The sequence below is a fragment of the Thamnophis sirtalis genome, unplaced genomic scaffold (assembly GCF_051295495.1).
Source record: "Thamnophis sirtalis isolate CommonGarterSnake01/CBP01778 unplaced genomic scaffold, rThaSir2_p1.2 scaffold_14, whole genome shotgun sequence".
NCBI lineage: Eukaryota > Metazoa > Chordata > Lepidosauria > Squamata > Natricidae > Thamnophis > Thamnophis sirtalis.
This window is the reverse complement of record NW_028261394.1, coordinates 41,499,521-41,518,168: the sequence shown is the minus strand read 5'-3', so window position 1 is coordinate 41,518,168 and position 18,648 is coordinate 41,499,521. Positions and strand designations below refer to the sequence as shown.

General features: G+C 43.0%; 1 protein-coding gene across 3 annotated transcripts in view; it reads right to left on the bottom strand.

Moving 5' to 3' along the window:
• The window catches only part of PHKB (phosphorylase kinase regulatory subunit beta), a 120,868-nt gene that overhangs the window by 45,887 nt on the left and 56,333 nt on the right, over positions 1-18,648 (bottom strand). For all 3 annotated transcript variants that reach the window (XM_087728940.1, XM_087728939.1, XM_087728941.1), the window contains 8 exons: positions 18,140-18,197; positions 14,477-14,554; positions 13,735-13,893; positions 12,608-12,702; positions 6,103-6,158; positions 4,567-4,660; positions 920-1,003; positions 245-349 (listed from right to left, as the gene is read on the bottom strand). In XM_087728940.1, coding sequence (XP_087585066.1) covers positions 245-349; positions 920-1,003; positions 4,567-4,660; positions 6,103-6,158; positions 12,608-12,702; positions 13,735-13,893; positions 14,477-14,554; positions 18,140-18,197 — 729 coding nt within the window. The remainder of the gene's footprint in view (positions 1-244; positions 350-919; positions 1,004-4,566; positions 4,661-6,102; positions 6,159-12,607; positions 12,703-13,734; positions 13,894-14,476; positions 14,555-18,139; positions 18,198-18,648) is intronic.

Genomic DNA, 18,648 nt, shown 5'->3' with positions numbered 1-18,648 from the left:
TCTTTTTTTTTAAGTGAGGTTTTCTTTTATGTTAAGGAAGCAAATAAATTCAACTTTAGCTACAAGATTCTGGAGAAAGCAATTGTGTCCCTTCCTTATTGAGTAAAAGGCCTTCTCATTTTTTATTTTTTTTTAAATCTTTCTGTTCCCAGACCAATAAAGTACAAGACTTAATCTATGATTGAAGTATCTAAGCTTTTAAAATTAAAACATACAAGCAGAATCGGATTTCGTCAGAAAATACCTTAATATCATCAATCAGCATCATGACATCCTGCGACATGTAGAAATCGCTCAGGTCAAAGATGATTGGGTAGCAAACCACCGTTTTCCCCAGTATACGATAAATCTGTAGAATAAACCATCAATGTTTCAGATCCACGAAACACAGACAATCAGATCTTCATCTTTATGAGAGAAAACACTAAATTCTGTTATAGTTAAAGCTAATCAACACAGCGTTTTTCATTTTCGAGGCATTCAAGTAAGCCAAGCTAAAAGTTTTGTGGAACCGCAACACCCCTCAGGGGTGGGGGAGCTGTTCTGTTAAGATACAGCCTGTTGTGCCTTAAAATGGCTTCTACAGTACAGCACAGTGGCCTTGCCATGGTAATGGTTTCATAGTACTCCACAAGGGGGCTCCCTCTGGTAAAGGGGGGAAATCCAGCATTAGAAATTATGCTTGGTCCAGACATTTCCCCCCTATAAATAAATACCTGGGAAATGCCGGGTGATCAGCTAGTCTTAGATAACATTTGCAATTTCAGTTATAAACCATGCAAAACTCAAAGGGCCTAATTCCTGAGAAGGGAGCAAAAGGCTTCGCTCCAAATTTCTTGCCGCGCTTAGGGAATAATTTAGACCCCCTCCAATATTTACGCTAACTAAACCGTGCAGAACAGTAATTCTCAGTAAGAACCTTTGATGTTCCAAGACAACCGATTGGCCTGTCGGGTCTTCCAGAGAGTCCCAATTTTTCGTTGATGCCCAGATGGAAATAAGCCTGTAAAACATGATAATGTAAACGTCACACACACAAACACAAACAAACATACACAAACCCAAAGTTCAAAGAGAAGGTCGAGGGTAGAGTGTTTGGGAAGGATGAGGAAGGAGAATTGCTTATTCAATTATTTTAAAGAATCAACTCTCCTTTGCGTTGTGGCCCACCAGCAGTCAGCAGAGCTGGTGGCCGACTCAGACAGTGAGGAGGTTGGGGAGGAACATGGGCCAGTCCTGGAGTCTGGGGAAGGCTCTGATGAGGGCTTTGTGTTGGAGGAAGAGATGGGGCCAGGCCCGTCTAACAGTTATCAGCTGCCTTCGGAGTCGGAGATCAGTGGGGCAGAAGAACAGCTGGAGCCTGTTCCCAGTGTGCACATGCACAGAGCTGCCAGGAGAAGGGAACAGTTAAGGAACAACTCGGGAGTAAAGCCACAGGTGGACGGTGAATGGCCCCTCCCATAGGGAATAAAGAGGACCGAAAGGGAAGGGGCATTTGCAGGAGACACTTAGTTCAATTCATTAGGGTGAAGATCTGTTCCTGACTTCTTGCCAAGTAATTACTGCTATAGCTTGGCGTTTGGAAGATATTGGCCTGGCAACCCTCCAAGCCTGATAAAAGTCTGTAGTTGTGAAATCTCTTGAGTTGTTCCTTAACAATACTCTTGGGCGGGACTTTGCTGGAGAGGAAGTCCCTTTAACTTAAATGAAAGGGGTTTTATTAGGACAAGGAGTCTGCTTCGTGCTTTTGGGAAGCCTAGATCAGAACACTTTGGGCGAAATTGATGATCTCGGAGAGAAGAGACGACAAGTGGAGGTGAGATGGAGAGGGAAATGATCTGGAACAGTCTTCAAAAAAAAAAGAGGGAGAGAGAAGAAGTCGTCAGTCGTCAGCAGTGCATTCTTCCGGCACATATGATTGCCTCGGTGAACAGATTAACTCTTTAAGAGTTCTAGCCCAAAGCTTTCTGAGCCGAGGAGACTGCAGGGAGGCCGGTCAATGATTCTGTAGCAGGATGACCTTTTCAGAAAGTGGAGGTCAACCTCCCGCCGGCATTCTCGGAGCGGTTTGGAAAGAAAGCCAAGCACTCAGAAAGCAAAGAGAAGAACGGCAGAAATCAAAGAGAAACTCCACTTTTAAAAAAAAACGCATCTGGGAATAAGATACAACTCCCCTCCCCCCAATCTTTTCTTTGACTTTCATAGAACAGCAGACTCCTATTGAATGGCATCCTATGAAAACCTACTGAATTATGGGGCCAGGCCATTGCCTTTGGCAGTTCCTCATAAATTATGCTACGCCCAGAGCTAAGCTGTTATCAGTGCTCTAAGGTTGAGTTTATAGGACTCCCTTCCTGAAATAGTTATATGGGATTCCAATTTATCTGAAGGTTTGGTTCAAAGAAATATTGGTGGCATCTCAAGGGATCCTGTTTTCAGGTTTAATTGCTTAACAGAGTTGGAAGGGATATGGGTGCCATAGATACGCCATCACAGTCCTAGAGCGACAAAGCTCCAATTTATGGATGATGCTTGCGGCAAACACTTTCTTTCTTCTATTTTTATCAAAGAATCAGATCCACCAAGGAAGAAAAAGTCAGCATAGAGAAATGTTGTGACTCAGCAGAAGTTTGCTGTGAGTTGAGTCGGGATGCAGGAATAACAATGCAGCTGGGGCTCGTTAGTGGGGTTCTGGAGATAAAAGGACTGATGGTGCCACGCCCTGGTTGCAGAAGTCAACGTTCGTCATTCGTGCATGGTTCATTGATCATCGGTCGTGGTTTGTTTGTGAGAGACACTTGGATAAGTGATTTGCTTTCTGTAACCCTGATTCAAAGAGACACTTGGAGAAGTGATTTGCTTTGTAAGAGATCTTTGTTTTTGCATTCTGTTACCTTCTTGCCAGAGACTTTATTTATGTTTACTTTTGGGCTCGCAGCCAGCGTGAGCCGAGGCTGATAAAGTTATTTCCTTTTAAGTCTGACTGTTGTCTGTTAACGAGCGGAAAAGGGGGGGTCAGAACAGAGAAATATGATTTTTTCCCCTTCCTCCGTTTCATCGTGGATAATTCCCTGCAATTTTCTTGCCCCCCCCCCAGAAATGGTTTTGCCATTGCCTCTTTCCTAGGGCTAAGTAAGAGTGGCTGGCCCAAGGTTACCCAGCTAACTTAGTGCCTCGGGTGGGACTAGAACTCACATCCTCCTGGTTTTTAATCTGATGCTGAAGGAAACGGCAGCAAGAAGGAATAAGTAGACTTCTAACAAATAGCTTCAACATTGAGAAGCATGTTATTTCAGAAACATATTTTTGCCTGTGACAATTTTATTCATAGTAATCTCAGAATATCAACATGAATAAGTTTAAGTGTATTTGCTCAAGCAAATTTGAATTGGACCTTGTTTACAAACGAGATGTGTTTGGACTAGAAAGATTCGCTGTTCTAAGCACTAGAGCGAAACAATATTAGAAGATATTTTCTATATATGAAAGCAAGGGTATCATTTATTCCATTTCCTATAATTCATTCTTAGCTATTTCTAGGGGGTTCCTAGTAATAAAACCTGTGTTCATTTGTGTGTGTGTGTGTGCGCGCGTATGTATGTATGTATGTGTGTGTGTACGCACCAGGGGTGGGTTTCGACCGGTTCGCACCGGTCCCTGCGATCCGGTTGGTCGCCGAACCCGGAAGTAAGTAACTTCCGGGAACGGTGAAGCCCCCCCCCCGCGCCCGCACACCCGCGCCCGCTCCTTACCCGGTTTTTACGAATTCTGCGCTTTCCACGCATGCGCAGAATGCCTGCGCGATCCTCCAGGAGCAGCTGGAGCATCGCGCAGACGCTAGTATGCATGCGCGCACTGCGTGCTCCGTGTGCGTGCGTGAGGATGCCGCGTGCGAGGATGCCGCGTGCGTGCGCGAGGACGCCGCGTGCGTGCGCGAGGACGCCGCGTGCGTGCGCGAGGACGCCGCGTGCGTGCGCGAGGACGCCGCGTGCATGCGCGAGGACGCCGCCGGCCTCGTTCCAACCGATCCGGTTGGAACGGGGCGAGAAACCCACCCCTGGTACGCACGCATGCATCAGAGGTGGTATTCAGCAGGTTCTGACCAGTTCTGGAGAACCGGTAGCAGAAATTTTGAATAGTTCAGAGAACCGGTAAATACCACCTCTGGCTGGCCCCACCCCATCTATTATCTGTCTCCCGAGTCCCAGCTGACAGTAAACTTCCCCTGGAGTGGGGAGGGAATTGGAGATTTTACAGTATCCTTTCCCTGGAGTGGGGAGGGAATTGGAGATTTTACAGTATCTTTCCCCTGGAGTGGGGAGGGAATTGGAGATTTTACAGTATCCTTCCCATGCCACGCCCACCAAGCCAAGCCATGCCCACAGAATTTTTTTAAAAATTGAATTCCACCACTGATGTGAATCTATAGGTGTTTTTTTTTCAATTTGACATAAATAAGACCATCATCAAAGCAATTTATCGCAGCCTAGGAAACACCAGTTTTCAAAAGAAAACAAAAAGGTTTTTTTCTTTTAAAAAAAAAAAGATGCTAAAGTAACAACTTACCTTCACAAGCTCCTGTTGAGGCCAAATCTGGATGGGTTCAACTTGTTGTGGTGTTTGGGTTTGGATGCCGTATGTGTTCAGAAACACCTGCAAGCTGTTGTTGTTTTCAGTGAAAACATTACAAAGGGACGTTAGTGTGACAAAACTGGAATCTGCTTTCAGTAAACCATATTTGAAAGAAACCCAGGATTCTTACTCTTAGAAATGGAAACAAAGCTAGGCTGAGTTTAAGAATCTTTATTACAGCTTTGAGACTTTCAAGGATCATCTTTTAACAACCCCATAATCCCTGGCGGGATGGAGTCTGGGCAACTGAATGGAGCCAGCGGAGTGTTTTACTGGCCAGATGCCGTTCCCTGTTGCCAATGCGGAGTTTTGTTCGGAAGATATATTCTCAGCGTGCCCAGAGAGAGAAATATCTGCCTCTACCTAGGATCAAACCCACAGCCTCCTGATTGTGAGGCGAGAGCTCCACCTCTAGGCCACCGTACCACTCTAAGGATAGAACTACCAAGTAGGTCCAAATATCTCCAAAGGGTCTTGGAAGGATCTGCCTGTGTTCACATGCTTGTACAACATGCTATGACAGAAGCACACCAATCATGTGGTATTCTAATGCAATGTCTTTGTTCAGCCTATAATTCATCAACCTGCCTAGCTAAACCGGAAGCCTGAATATGTCTAGTGACAAAATTCAGATCTGAACCAAGAATTCTTCCCAATCCATCATTCTTGAGATCAGTTCTGGAGCAGGGGACTTGGACTTCACTGGAGGTTTGGACTGGATCTTGAAACCTGTTGAGTTAACTAATTTGTTGGTCGGGAAAGGGAGAAGCCAAGCTCCTGATTTTAATTTCCAGCCTGACTCAGCAAAATCCACAGGTTTCGCTCTACTTCTTTCTGTTCTAAACGAGGCTTCCCAAGGGCATGAAGCAAACTCCCCATTTTATTAATTTACTGCGAATTCTCCTTATTCATGTCTCACAAAATCTTTCAAGGGAGGATTTACAGTCACAGACCTTATCTGTTTTGGAGAGCTACCAGGCCGATATCTGAAGAACTTGGCAAAGAGTCTCAGAGAGTCACGAACCAATTAAGTGAACTAATTGTCTCCTGCAAACTCCACTCCCCTTTTTCTCCTCTTTTATTTCCTCTGGGAGGGGCCATTCATTGTCCACCTGTGGCCTTACTCGCAAGTCGGCACTGGGATGTGCACACTGGGAAGAGGCTCCAGCTGTTCTTCTGCCTCACTGATCTCTGACTCCGAAGGCAACTGATAAGTGGCATCAGCTCTGGCCCCCTCTCTGCCTTCAACACAGAGCCCTCGTCCGAGCCTCCCCCAGACTCCAGGACTGGCCCATGTTCCTCCCCAACCTCCTCACTGTCTGAATCTGCTGCCAGCTCCGCTGGCCGGCCACAACACATTCACCCACAGAGTCTCTGAAGATCATGACGTTTCCATCTAAAGTACCAAAATCGCCAACTGGCACACTGAAAATCAACCAGTGGCATTTATTGGTGACCTGAAGGACTTACCGCTGGCTTTCGGCAATCAATGCAACGTGGACCACAAGGTCATTTTCCAAGGGACCCTAAAAAGGATAAGAAGAAGAAAGAAAACATTTTTTTATTGGGATTCGCTATCTGATTGTTACCTACCACATAATGCGAAGCCAATGTGAACAATACCCATCCATTAAATATGACTGGCAATTTCCGGCTGCATGGCTGTTTTTTGTTCATTCTTTATTGCCTGCTAATCAATTTGGTTATGCAAACAAGAGAAAGGAACATCAGGGGAACAAGACGCATAAATCTCAGTGCCACCTGAGGAGCTGCGCTGTCAATAATTTTTTTGAATGATGCGCTATTGAAATGGTAGCAAAAGATTCTTCCTCTTTTTTTTTTTACTCTTGTGGTGAAGCAGGACAGAGAAGAAACCACGAGCTATTGATTTATTAGACTTGTGCATCATTTCTTTTTTAAAAAAGCATTTTCTACTAGTCCATGAATGTAATGCTACCAGTTATCTCTCAGCAGTGGTATATAATTTTGATGTATAACAGATGTTCTATGAAGCAGACAGCCTCCATGACTGCACATGTAGAATTTATTTATCCAAAATGTCCTTTTCATTCATTTTATGGGCATATTCCATATGTGGATTTGTTTCAGTATAGCAAAGAGACCCCCATCCATAGAAAAGACAATGGGATTGTCACTGCCTATCAACCAGTGTTGGGTTGCAGGCGATATGCCCCAGTACACGCGTATTGGAGCCAGCCCGGAACACGGGATACCATTCCAGTACGGTGCTCCGGAGGGCCCACGTGCCCGCCCAAGCTCCTTACCGGAGTTTAAAGGCTTTTGCGCTTCTCGCAGGCACATGGTGCATACAGCCTGTGCAATGCTCCGCGGAGCAGCTGGAGCGTCATGGAGCATCACGGAAGCGCTTGAACGCATGCACGCGCTACACGCATCCATGAGGACACTGCCGGCCCCGTTCCAACCGTACCAGTTGGAACGGGATTTGCAACCCACCACTGCTATCAACATACCAGAACTTGGTGGTCTGATTTAAGACACCAGCAGGGCATCAACTATACTTTTAGCTGTAGGGCTTTTAATTGGGGCAACTTTGATTAGTGTGATAATAGTACAAAATAAGAAGGGATGCAATGGCGAAGACACTGAGCTTGCCTGAGATCCAACCTTAAAATAAAAAATAGAATAATAGAGTTGGAAGGGACCTTGGAGGTCTTCTAGTCCAATCCCCTGCCTAGGCAGGAAACCTTACACCACTTCAGACAAATGGAGCATTCACAACTTCAGGAGGCAGGTTGTTCCACTGGTTTATTGTTCTCACTGTCAGGAAATGTCTCCTCAGTTCTAAATTGCTTCTCTCCTTGATTAGTTTCCACCCATTGCTTATTGTTCTACTCTCAGGTGCCTTGGGGAATAGTTTGACTCCTTCTTCTTTGTGGAAACCCCTGAGATATTGAAAGACTGCTATCATGTCTCCCCTGGTCCTTCTTTTCATTAAACTAGACATTTCCAGTTCCTGCAACTGTTCTTCATGTGTTTTTGGCCTCTAGTCCTCTAATCATCTTTGTTGCTCTTCTCTGCATTCTTTTTAGAGTCTCCACATCTTTTTTACACCGTGGCAACCAAAACTGAATGCAGTATTCCAGGTGTGGCCCTACCTAGGCATTATAAAGTGGTATTAACACTTTAGTGGTATTGAGAAAGGTAAGCATGGAATGTGCTTTTGAACGTGGCAGTTCTCCCTACTTCCTGCCCATGGCAACTCGAGAGCAGACCATGAATGCTTTCGGAGTTGACATATGATTTGTTTCTTGGGTCTCTGATCCTGTTTTTGTTTGTTTGTTTTTTGACTGAGACAAAATAAAATGCTGGAATGGAGATATTTTATGACTGGAAGCAAAAGAATCAACATCTTTAGACAGCTCCAGAGAACTGCTACTGTCTGTTCCTGTCTATGCCACAGAATGTTTTAGAACTCAAATATGAAGCCCTTTTTATGAAATACTCATCCACTTCAGTTGAAAAATGGGAGGTTTATAAGAGAAAAAAAACAATTCATATGAATTACCCAAAACACGTTATTGTTCCTCTGTTGTAGGAAACAACTGTTTTAAATGCAGATGAGCATTTTTACATACGGAGCCATTCATGCTTGAATTCCAACTATGGGGAAAAAAAGAATCACAGCCCTTCAATAGATCTGCTTTCGTGATAGGCTTTTAGAAAAAGTGCCATTTTCTATAAAATAGCTTCTATCCCAAATCTCAAGTTTGATTAAATTGTTTTATTACTAATGAGAACTACACGAGCTTCATTAATGAATGAGATTGCCTTTTAAAAGAAACTCCAATTTTGTCTGAGTGATTGGCTTTTACGAAGCTATCTAGTATTTTTGATAGATAGATAGATAGATAGATAGATAGATAGATAGATAGATAGATAGATAGGGAGGGAGGGAGGGAGGGAGGGAGGGAGGGAGAGAGAGAGAGAGAGAGAGAGAGAGAGAGAGAGAGAGAGAGAGAGAGAGAGAGAGAGATGATTAAATGGATTTCCTTAATTTGCTTTGGAACAAAAATGAGATAGCTTAATCCTTTGTAGTAAACTCTGTAGAGGACAGGAAAGCAAGTTTTAGTTTCTGAATTCACAATGAAGCTTCCGTGGTTAGGGAATTCAGTTTCTTAATACTTTCAAAGCAAACATGGGCAAAAGCTTTTTTAAAACCTTCAGATATCTATTGCTCATCTTCTATGAACTAGTATAAAAATACACTGAGATAGAAGCCAGCATATCCCAGGTTTGAGAGAACCATTATGTTAGCCCAATTCAGATGCTGTAAAGAGGATGGCCTTGATAGAAAAATGGTAGATATCTTACCAAATAGACAAGAAGGAAAGTAGTCCTTAAACCCAAACAAGAAAGAATGCAAAAAATGTCTCAAGCACCCCCTAATTCACATGAGTATAGGAGATGGAGGAAATAAAGCATAATTAGACTCGCAATCTTCTGTAATTATAGTGTCAACTCGCAAAGCATCCCTGGCCTGCTTTTGAGTTGCCATAGGCGGGGGGGGGGGAGAACTGATTGGAGCAGCATAGCAGCCACAACCAGAAGCACATTCCATGCATATCTTTCTCAAGGCTGTCTCCCAGGTTACCTGCAATAGGCAGAGATGTGTGATCTCTACAGCCCGCAAAAGTGCTCCATTGGAGAATGTGATTTATGACACACCCTGGTGGGAGATGTGCAAACAGAGTCACACTTGGGCCGTACATTACATGGGGTCAGAGCTGGCTTCATTTGGGTAGTGCCAACATGTTGCTCCTAATAAATAACTGGATTGCTTTTGAAACTTGGCTTGAGGCTCATTATTTAATTAGGGCATCCATGAGAACCCTGACGTATAGTCAATTTTAATACAAGTAGTTTTAATGTGGAGTTGATTTCTTATCTAAACCTTAGAGCTGAAGGTGCCTTCCTATCAGGTATGAAGAATCAGGAACCAAACATTAAGTTCCAGTTAAGCAGATTGACTATTTGTGCGATCAGCACTAAATTGGCACTAGATAAGAGTTAATGGAATTCAAAAGGGGTTGAACTTAAAATGCTTGTGAGAATATAATGATTCTAGGCTGATTGCTCCCTTGATTCTACCCCCAGCTCTGCCTGACTTTCTCCTACATCACCTGGACCGATCAAGTCAGTGAACAAGTATTCATTCACTTGGAAAAGCGTTGACTTTTGTGTAGTGCAGTGAATAATATTTCCACGTGCTTTATTCTTATCTGAAATCAAAGGACAAATATAGCTGAGTCATGTCTTGTGAGCCTTCTGCTGAGAAAGCCAAATCCCGAATAAGGGAATAAATGTTTGGAGAACAAAGATTTACAGCCAAGCTGGAAGAGAAACCTGTTAACTGGTTTCAATCCAGATAACGGCTTTGCAGCTAAAAGGAATTAAAACAAATACTTAATGGAATGCCGGTAAATTCCAAAAATCCAACAAAACAACTTGATTTATTGAACTGCAAACAGATAGAAGGTAAGAGTTGTGAAGAAGAAATTAAGGTAAGATACAGTCTTGCCTGCTTAAAAATAAATGTGTTAGGTAGGTTAAATTGATTTGGCTGCCTTAACTTCTCTGCACACCTAAAAAAAATATGAGGAGATTCACAGAGTCCACCATAACCTCATAAATTTTGTGAGCTGTGTATCAATACACTTAAGTGAGTGGAGAATCGTTTCACTTGCTACTGTAGAACTTTCCCAGGAATCAACCCTCAGGCCTACTAACTTTTATCATAGCCATTGTAAATCTCAGACCGTCGCTAACCCATGGTTGTAAGTCAAGGACTACCTATAGTTGAAGGTGCCTGAGCTGTAGCTTTTAAAAAGAATGTAGTGGGAGAGCCAGTGAATTTAACAACCAAAACACAAGCACAGGGTCTCTATGGGGAAAAAAATAAACTCACCAATGCCAGAATATTCATGAACTGGCAGAGACATGGTAACAAGGTCAGCCAATGAATAAGGCTTAGTAACAAGGTCAGCCAATTGGGGAGCTGAAACAGTTTGGAGACTGGGTGTGGCTTAGTTCTGAACTGAAACTAAAAGAAATTCATTCTCTGTATAGCATGCCTGTGTTTGAACCTGCTTACAATCGCTACTTTCTACCATGTTGGAAGAACCTGCTTCTTGGCATTGTATATATTACTTCATGTGTTATTATGTATATAAATAAGTTAATGAATCCTGAAGAATCAGTTATCTCTGTGTACCAGGGGTGGGTTTCTCGCCCCGTTCCAACCAGTTCGGTTGGAATGGGGCCGGTGGCGTCCTCGTGCACGGGCACGGTGCACGCATGCGTACTAGCGTCTGTGCGATGCTCCAGCTGCTCCTGGAGGATCGCGCAGGTGCTGTATGCGTCCTGCACATGCGTGGAAGCGCGGAACTCGTCAAAAGTGGGTAAGGAGCGCGGTCAGGCAGGTGGGCCCTTCGCCATTCCCGGAAGTTACTTACTTCCGGGTTCGCCGACCAACCGGTTCGCGGGGACCGCCGCGAACCGGTTGAAACCCACCCCTGCTGTGTACTTTCTGGATGTGATTTCTCCAACAAACTCTAACAACCAATGCATCTCACATAGGCAATTATTTTTATATGTTTTGTCCAGGTTGGGTTTTTGTTTTGTTTTTTGAAAGAAAACAAAATTTAATAAATTATAGGACAGGCTTCTGATGGATGCTTGCAAATCATCATGTTAAGGTCTTAGCTATTTACCCAGCACTGAGAGTTATTTCAGCTCCAATAGTTATTCTTTTAACTAGGCGTAGCCTGGGGAGACATTGATATAATTTTAATAAACCAACTGGAATAACCCAGTCTGCTGGCTTATAAAAACTGGCATACAAATAAACACACACACACACAAACACACACACAATGTATTTTTCGGAGTATAAGAAGTATCTTTTTCCCTCAAAAAAGAGAGAAATCTGGGTGCATCTTATACACTGAATATAGCATTTTTGGCCTCCTGAAACTCCTCCCCCTTTGCAAGAATGGCTGTGCATAGCCTTTAGGAGGCTTCCTGTGTGCTCCTGGGGGCTGGGGAGGGAAAAAATGAGCAAAAAACGGGCCATTTGGGGCTCATTTTTGCCCCTCCCCCCAGCTCCCAGGAGTACTCTACAAGCCTCCTAAAGGCTATTCATGTCCTTTTTTTTGACAAAAAATGGGTCCATTTTCGCAAAAAAAACAGGTCATTTTTGGGAGGTCTGCAGAGTATAAAAACTTATTTTTAAAATTTGCCTCTTCAAAATCTTTGGGCCCTAATACTCCAGTGTGTCTTATACTCTGGAAAATACTAGATAGATTAGATAGATAGATAGATAGATAGATAGATAGATAGATAGATAGATAGATAGATAGATAGATAGATAGATAGATAGATAGATAGATAGATAGATGATAGATAGATAGATAAGATGATAGATAGAGAAGGAGAGAAATAGAGATAGAGATAGAGATAGAGATAGAGATAGAGATAGAGATAGATAGATAGATAGATAGATAGATAGATAGATAGATAGATAGATAGATAGATAGATAGATAGATAGATAGATAGATGAGATGATACATAGAGATGGAGATAGATAGATAGATAGATAGATAGATAGATAGATAGATAGATAGATAGATAGATAGATAGATAGATATGTCTGTGTGTGTGCGTGCGCGCAATCTCTTCTGTATGTATATACACACACACACACACACACACACACACACACACACACACACACAGACATTATTGGGGCCATCTATTCCAACACTGAAAAGTAGACCAAACTTTGCAAAGAGTTATTATATAAGCAATTTATTCTACGCTCCCCATCACAGACTAATCCAAGATTATATCTTTTACAAAAATGTTAGGGATCAACAATTTCCTCCACAGTAATGGATTTTTTTTTCATACGTCAGTAGATAAAGACATGCATACCTGATTTGAGTATCGCATGCTGACGTTCCGCTGATCTTGAGGAGGAATGAAGCGGCTCACCGGGTCGATATCTTTAATGCTTACTAAACCATCAACTGAAAGCAAAACCACCACCATCAGTTATTTGTCAACGGGTCATTAAAAGCATTTGCCACCACTGTACAATTTATTACTCCGAGATACGCAAGAAGAACCGAGATCAGGGTCTGATCGTAAACCAAAAGGATAATGAAATGTAGTAGCTAGTCCCTAGGTTTATTGAATGCATCCAAGCTCAGTTTTGCCAGAACAGATTGCACACCCAGGAGGATCAGGAGTAGAATAGAGAGAGAATAGAATAAAACTTTTTTTAAAACATATAAGTATAAATTACTTATATATTATATAAGGTATGTGTTCTGACCCCCTCCTCCGTCCGGTAATGAATGCCGAGACAAGCTTAACTGGAATGTATTTTAATAGCAAGACAACAAAACCTCGGTGGCTGAAAGCCAAGCAAAACAAACAGATAAGGACCTTGGCAGCAACTCAGACAAACTCAGGCAGCAATAAACACAGATAAGGCTTGGCAGCATTCCAGCCTGCCAAGCTCACAGTAATGTCCTTCGACATTCAATCCTGCGTTGACTTCTGCAAAGAGGGCTGTGTGCACAAGTAGCTTTTATAGTCTGGAGAGGAGCCTAATGACCACCAGCTGAGTACAATCACCTCCTGTAATTGCGTAATTGTTCCTGACGCCTAGTAGCTCTTCGATGGCGTGCATCCAGGAACAACTCACTACTGGCCTCCAGCACACTCTCCCTTGTCTCCTCCCCACTGATCCAAGGCTCAGGTGCCTCCTGGTGGCCAACCAGTCTCTCTGCGCCTTGCTCGGAGTCGGAACCCTGTCCAGGGTCCTCCACATCCTCCAGAGCCGACTCAGAGGGCCCCTCGCTGTCGGAGTCTGGTGGCAGCTCCAACAGCACCTGCTGGGCCACAACAGGTATGTAAGTCTAAGGGGTATTGCTAAAAGATCTCTCAGTGGTCCAGGAACTTCCTCACACAGCTTCTAAAACTCATGAAGTCACCAGGTGCAAATACACCAAATAGGAGGACGTTCTGATTCTTTGGTAATTATGTTTACTTACCGAGAAGTTTGGCAATAATATAGAGGGACTGTCCCAACAGGAAAAACTTTCCGTCCCGTCCGTGGTTGCTAGGAAACCTTTTCTGGCTGCCTGGATTTTTCTTTTCCAGTTCAACAAAATCAGCTGGCACGTGGTAATATTTAGGTACAACCGGATAACCTACAAATGTTTAAACAGACTAGTTAAAGAGGAATAAATGGAGGGACAAAGGGCGGTTCGGAGGGGGGGGGGGAAACAAGGTGAAAAATAAATAAACAAACACATGTATGAAAATGAAGCACAGTGAATGAAGCAACACTAGCGGTGCTAATCATCATTCTGTGCTGCAGCTCACTAAAGATACAAACTGCCATCTCGATTTACACCTTGAGTGAACAGATGCGATGCCTATAAACTAGTTCAAGGAGGAGGAGGAGGAGGAGGAGGAAAAAAATAAGGTAATGTTTGACAGATGGAAAAGACTGTGCTTTTTTTTTAGCGGTACCACTGTGATGCTGGTGCTACAGATCAGAAATATTTACAACTGCTATTAGTGAAATGAAAAGCCATAATGAAAACGGAGCTCAGGAATGATACAGAAAAAAATTCATCTGCATTCTTCAATACAGTGCTTTAAACCCGATACCTCAATACCAGAGTTCTACCAGTTAAGTACTTGAGTCTTTTTCCTAGCATTGGACTTGCATTTGCTACATTGATTGGAAACATGCTTCGAGGACTTCTGATCCAGAGATCTCCATACCTTCAGCTGATTGTTGTAATAAAGGATCCAGAAGGTTCTGGTATTCTTTGACTTGCTCAGGGTTACCTCGGAAGACCCCTAAAAGTAATCCAAGGACACTTTATTAGCAAGACTCGTCCTTTCCTAGTTGAGTCAGTGCTCATGAAAAGGCCCATCACCATTTCAGAGAGCCGTGGTCAAACGTAAAGAGCCTTTATTTTCAAGACTAAATGACAGAGGGGTGAAACATGTCAAAATATTCATGAACTGGCAGAGACATGGTAACAAGGTCGGCCAATGAATAGGGCTTAGTAGCAAGGTCAGCCAAGGGGAGCTAAAACAGCTTGGAGCCTGGGCGGGGTTTAGCCCTGCAGCTCTGAGTGCTGCGCTGAGAACTGAAACTGAAACTAGTCTGGCTGCAACACTGAACTGAAAAATGAAATTGTTCTCCACTGTTGGTATTGTATACTGTGTGTGTGTGTGTGTGTGTGTGTGTGTGTGTGTGTGTGTGTAATTTTTGTTGTCACTGTATTTAAATATAATGAAATTGGTTTTAACCTCACTGGTGAAAAATTATAGCAGAAACGAAAAAAAGAAAGAAAAAGGAAAAAAAAACGAGCGTGTGCATGGAGTGATTGTGGTTGTATTTAAAAGTTTCACAGCCCAAGGATTGAAACTATCTTTAAACCTGTTTGTTCGGCTGGCTGTACTTTGATGTCTTCTGCCTGATGGTAGAAGTGCAAAGAGAGACACTGACCAGGGTGTGAATCCTCTCTGAGTATCTCCCTTACTCTGCTAAAGCAGCGAGACCTGGTGATGTCATCCAGTGGTGTCAGAGGGCAACCAATGGTTTCTTGTGCCGAATTGATCACTCTCTGTAGTGCCTTCCTGTCCGCAGCTGTCAAACCAGCATACCATATTCTTATATATACTTAGTTGTGGCCGTAAGTCAAGGACTACCTTTATGTCAATACAGCTTACATTTTGCCCTTGGATAGGGCTGACACGGACAGACCGGGGCTTAACCCTGGCTACTCTTCAATTTGGCAAAGGATACCAAAACCACAAACTGTGGCTTGCAGCTGAACGAAGATCAGAAAGAGAGAAATGCCATGTAAGAAAATGGGGAAATGGAAGGGTAGGTGGGAGGGAGGGCTCACAAGCTATTTTCCTATTACTCATTCTCTCTATCATATATAGGCATACATATAATTTTTCATGGATTATATTGTAATACCCACTACTTCCCTAGTTTGAAAATAATTTCCTGGGTAGGTAGGGGGTTATGAAATAGCAGATGGACTTCCTGCCGTTTTGTCATGATTACAATGTTAGGCTTTGATCTGTACAGAATTTTATTTTAGCGACATTTTTCTATCATTCACACTTTGCCAGCTGTTCAATTTCCTCTTTCGGGGGGGGGGGGGGGGGGAGCTGGGAGAGAGAAGGGAGGCTGGAAACTTTGTAGATTTCAAATTTTGCATTTCCTTGAAGATAAATGTTATCTTCCTTGAAGATAAAATGTCTTTGAAGCTACACGAGATTTTAATAAAAGTCATCTATTCGATTGTAACCGTAGGCTGATCTCCGAAAATAGCAATAGCAATAGCAATATAGCAATAGCAGTAGACTTATATACCGCTTCATAGGGCTTTCAGCCCTCTCTAAGCGGTTTACAGAGAGTCAGCATATTGCCCCCAACAATCTGGGTCCTCATTTTACCCACCTCGGAAGGATGGAAGGCTGAGTCAACCCTGAGCCGGTAAGATTTGAACCGCTGAACTGCTGATCTAGCAGTAGCCTGCAGTGCTGCATTTAACCACTGCGCCACCTCGGCTCAAATCCAAAACCGGCTGGCAGGTATGTAAACAGGATTATACTAGATGCTCACATGGGAAGATCTACCTAAAGCAACTTTCTGCGGGTTCATTGACCTGGCTGGAAACGATGGGAGAGAAGTTCCAATTACTTCCTGTTGACCTTGTTGACTTTGATGGAAAGGCTCTTGTAGGAAACACAACGCTGTTTCTGCATTAGAGGCATCCCAAAACTTTTTTTCAAAATTTCCAAACCATAAAGAAAAAAAACCACTTTAACTTGTTACCCTTAAAGGTAAAGGTTCCCCTCGCACATATGTGCTAGCCGTTCCTGACTCTAGGTGGTGGTGCTCATCTCCATTTCAAAGCCAAAGAGCCAGCGCTGTCTGAAGACATTTCCATGGTCATGTGGCTGGCATGACTCAATGCCGAAGGCGCACGGAACGCTGTTCCCTTCCCACCAAAGGTGGTTCCTATTTTTCTACTTGCATTTTTTAACGTGCTTTCGAACTGCTAGGTTGGCAGAAGCTGGGACAAGTAATGGGAGCATTACAAAACAGATCTTTTGAGATCTCAGTATTATAAAGGTAAAGGTTCCCCTCGCACATAGGCACTATTAGTTCCCGACTCTAGGGGGTGATGCTCATTTCTGTTTCGAAGCCAAAGAGCCAGCGCTGTCCGAAGACGTCTCTGTACTCATGTGGCCGGCATGACTAAATGCCAAAGGCGCACGGAACGCGGTTCCCTTCCCACCAAAGGTGGTTCCTATTTTTCTACTTGCATTTTTTAACGTGCTTTCGAACTGCTAGGTTGGCAGAAGCTGGGACAAGTCACGGGAGCTCACTCCGTTACCCGATGCTAGGGATGAGAATTGCCGAACTGCCAACCTTTCTGATCGACAGGCTCAGCGTCTTAGCCACTGAGCTACCGCGTCCCTTTTCTGTTACCCTTAACTATACATTAATAAGTGCTCTGTGCAACCAAACAGTGAGAAATAAAGCTCACCACCGAAAATTAATTTACGCCATAAAATATAAAGGTAAAGATTTCCCCTGTCCAGCTGTCCTTGACTCTTCTTAAATGACTGTCCAGCCTCTTCTTAAAAACCTCCAGTGATGGAGTGTCCGTGATTTCTGTAGGCAAGCTGTTCCACTGGTTAATTCTCCTCCCTGTTAGGAAGTTTCTCCTTAATTCCAGACTGCTTCTCTCTTTGATCAGTTTCCAACCACTGTTTCTTGTCCTGCCCTTCGGTGCTTTGGAGACTAATTGGACCGCCTCTTCTTTGTGGCAGCCTTCAAATATTGCAATACTGCTCTCATGTCACCCCTAATTCTTCTTTTCTTTATACTAGCCGGACCTAAAACCTGCAGCCGTTCTTTATATGGTTGAGTCTCTAGAGAATTAGGGGAGACTCATCCCCATTCCTTAGTATTGTGCAAAGACATTTCCATGGTCGTGGGACCACATGCCAAGGGACACAGAATGCTGTCACCTTCCCACCGAAGTGGTACCTATTTATCTACTCGCATTTGCATGCTTTTGAACGGCTAGGTTGGCAGGAGCTGGAGCAAGGAACAGGGAGCTTTCCCCATCATGCAGCGTTTGGGACTCAAACCTAAGCTTTCCAGCTGACAAACTCAGCATCTTTTAACTGCTGAGCCATCACACCCTCTCGACGGCATAACTAAATTCATTTTACTTATGTAGCTGCAGCATTATTACTGAAAATTTGGCATGAACAATTACAATCTCTTGGTTTGCATATATATGCGTATCTATACACACACACACAAACACATCCATCCATTTATTTCTGCACATTCCAACCCTCTTCCCCAACACAATAAGAACACAAAATCATACTTACCATCAATCATCATAAAAATAAAAAACACAGGAAATTCGCATTCAATGCCATCAAAGAGCTGAAAGTTGTTTTAAAAATAAAAAAATAAAAATAAATAAATACATAAATATATAAAAGGCGTGCTACAGTTTTATTTACGGAAACATATTCAAGCAATCTATTACAAGTTCAAAGGAATGAAAGATACACATGGAAACAAATTATTCTTTTTAAGTACAACAACAACAACTTACATGCAGAAAGAGAGGAGGGAAAAAAAGATAATTCATCTGTCTACATTTTTTTTAAAAAAAATCCAACCCTTTCAAAATGCGAAACCACAATTTTATGAGTAAGATTTATCGCATCGTGCTTCCCCGCAAAGAAATTCCATTTAAATTAAAAATAATATGAAAAGAAAAGTGAAGGAAAAAGGAGAACTTCAATTCAGACAGCTCTTAATGGAAAGCATTAATATTCAGTGCCGTATCAAAATTTTATTATTAATACACTCCAGTCTGTAGCCGGCT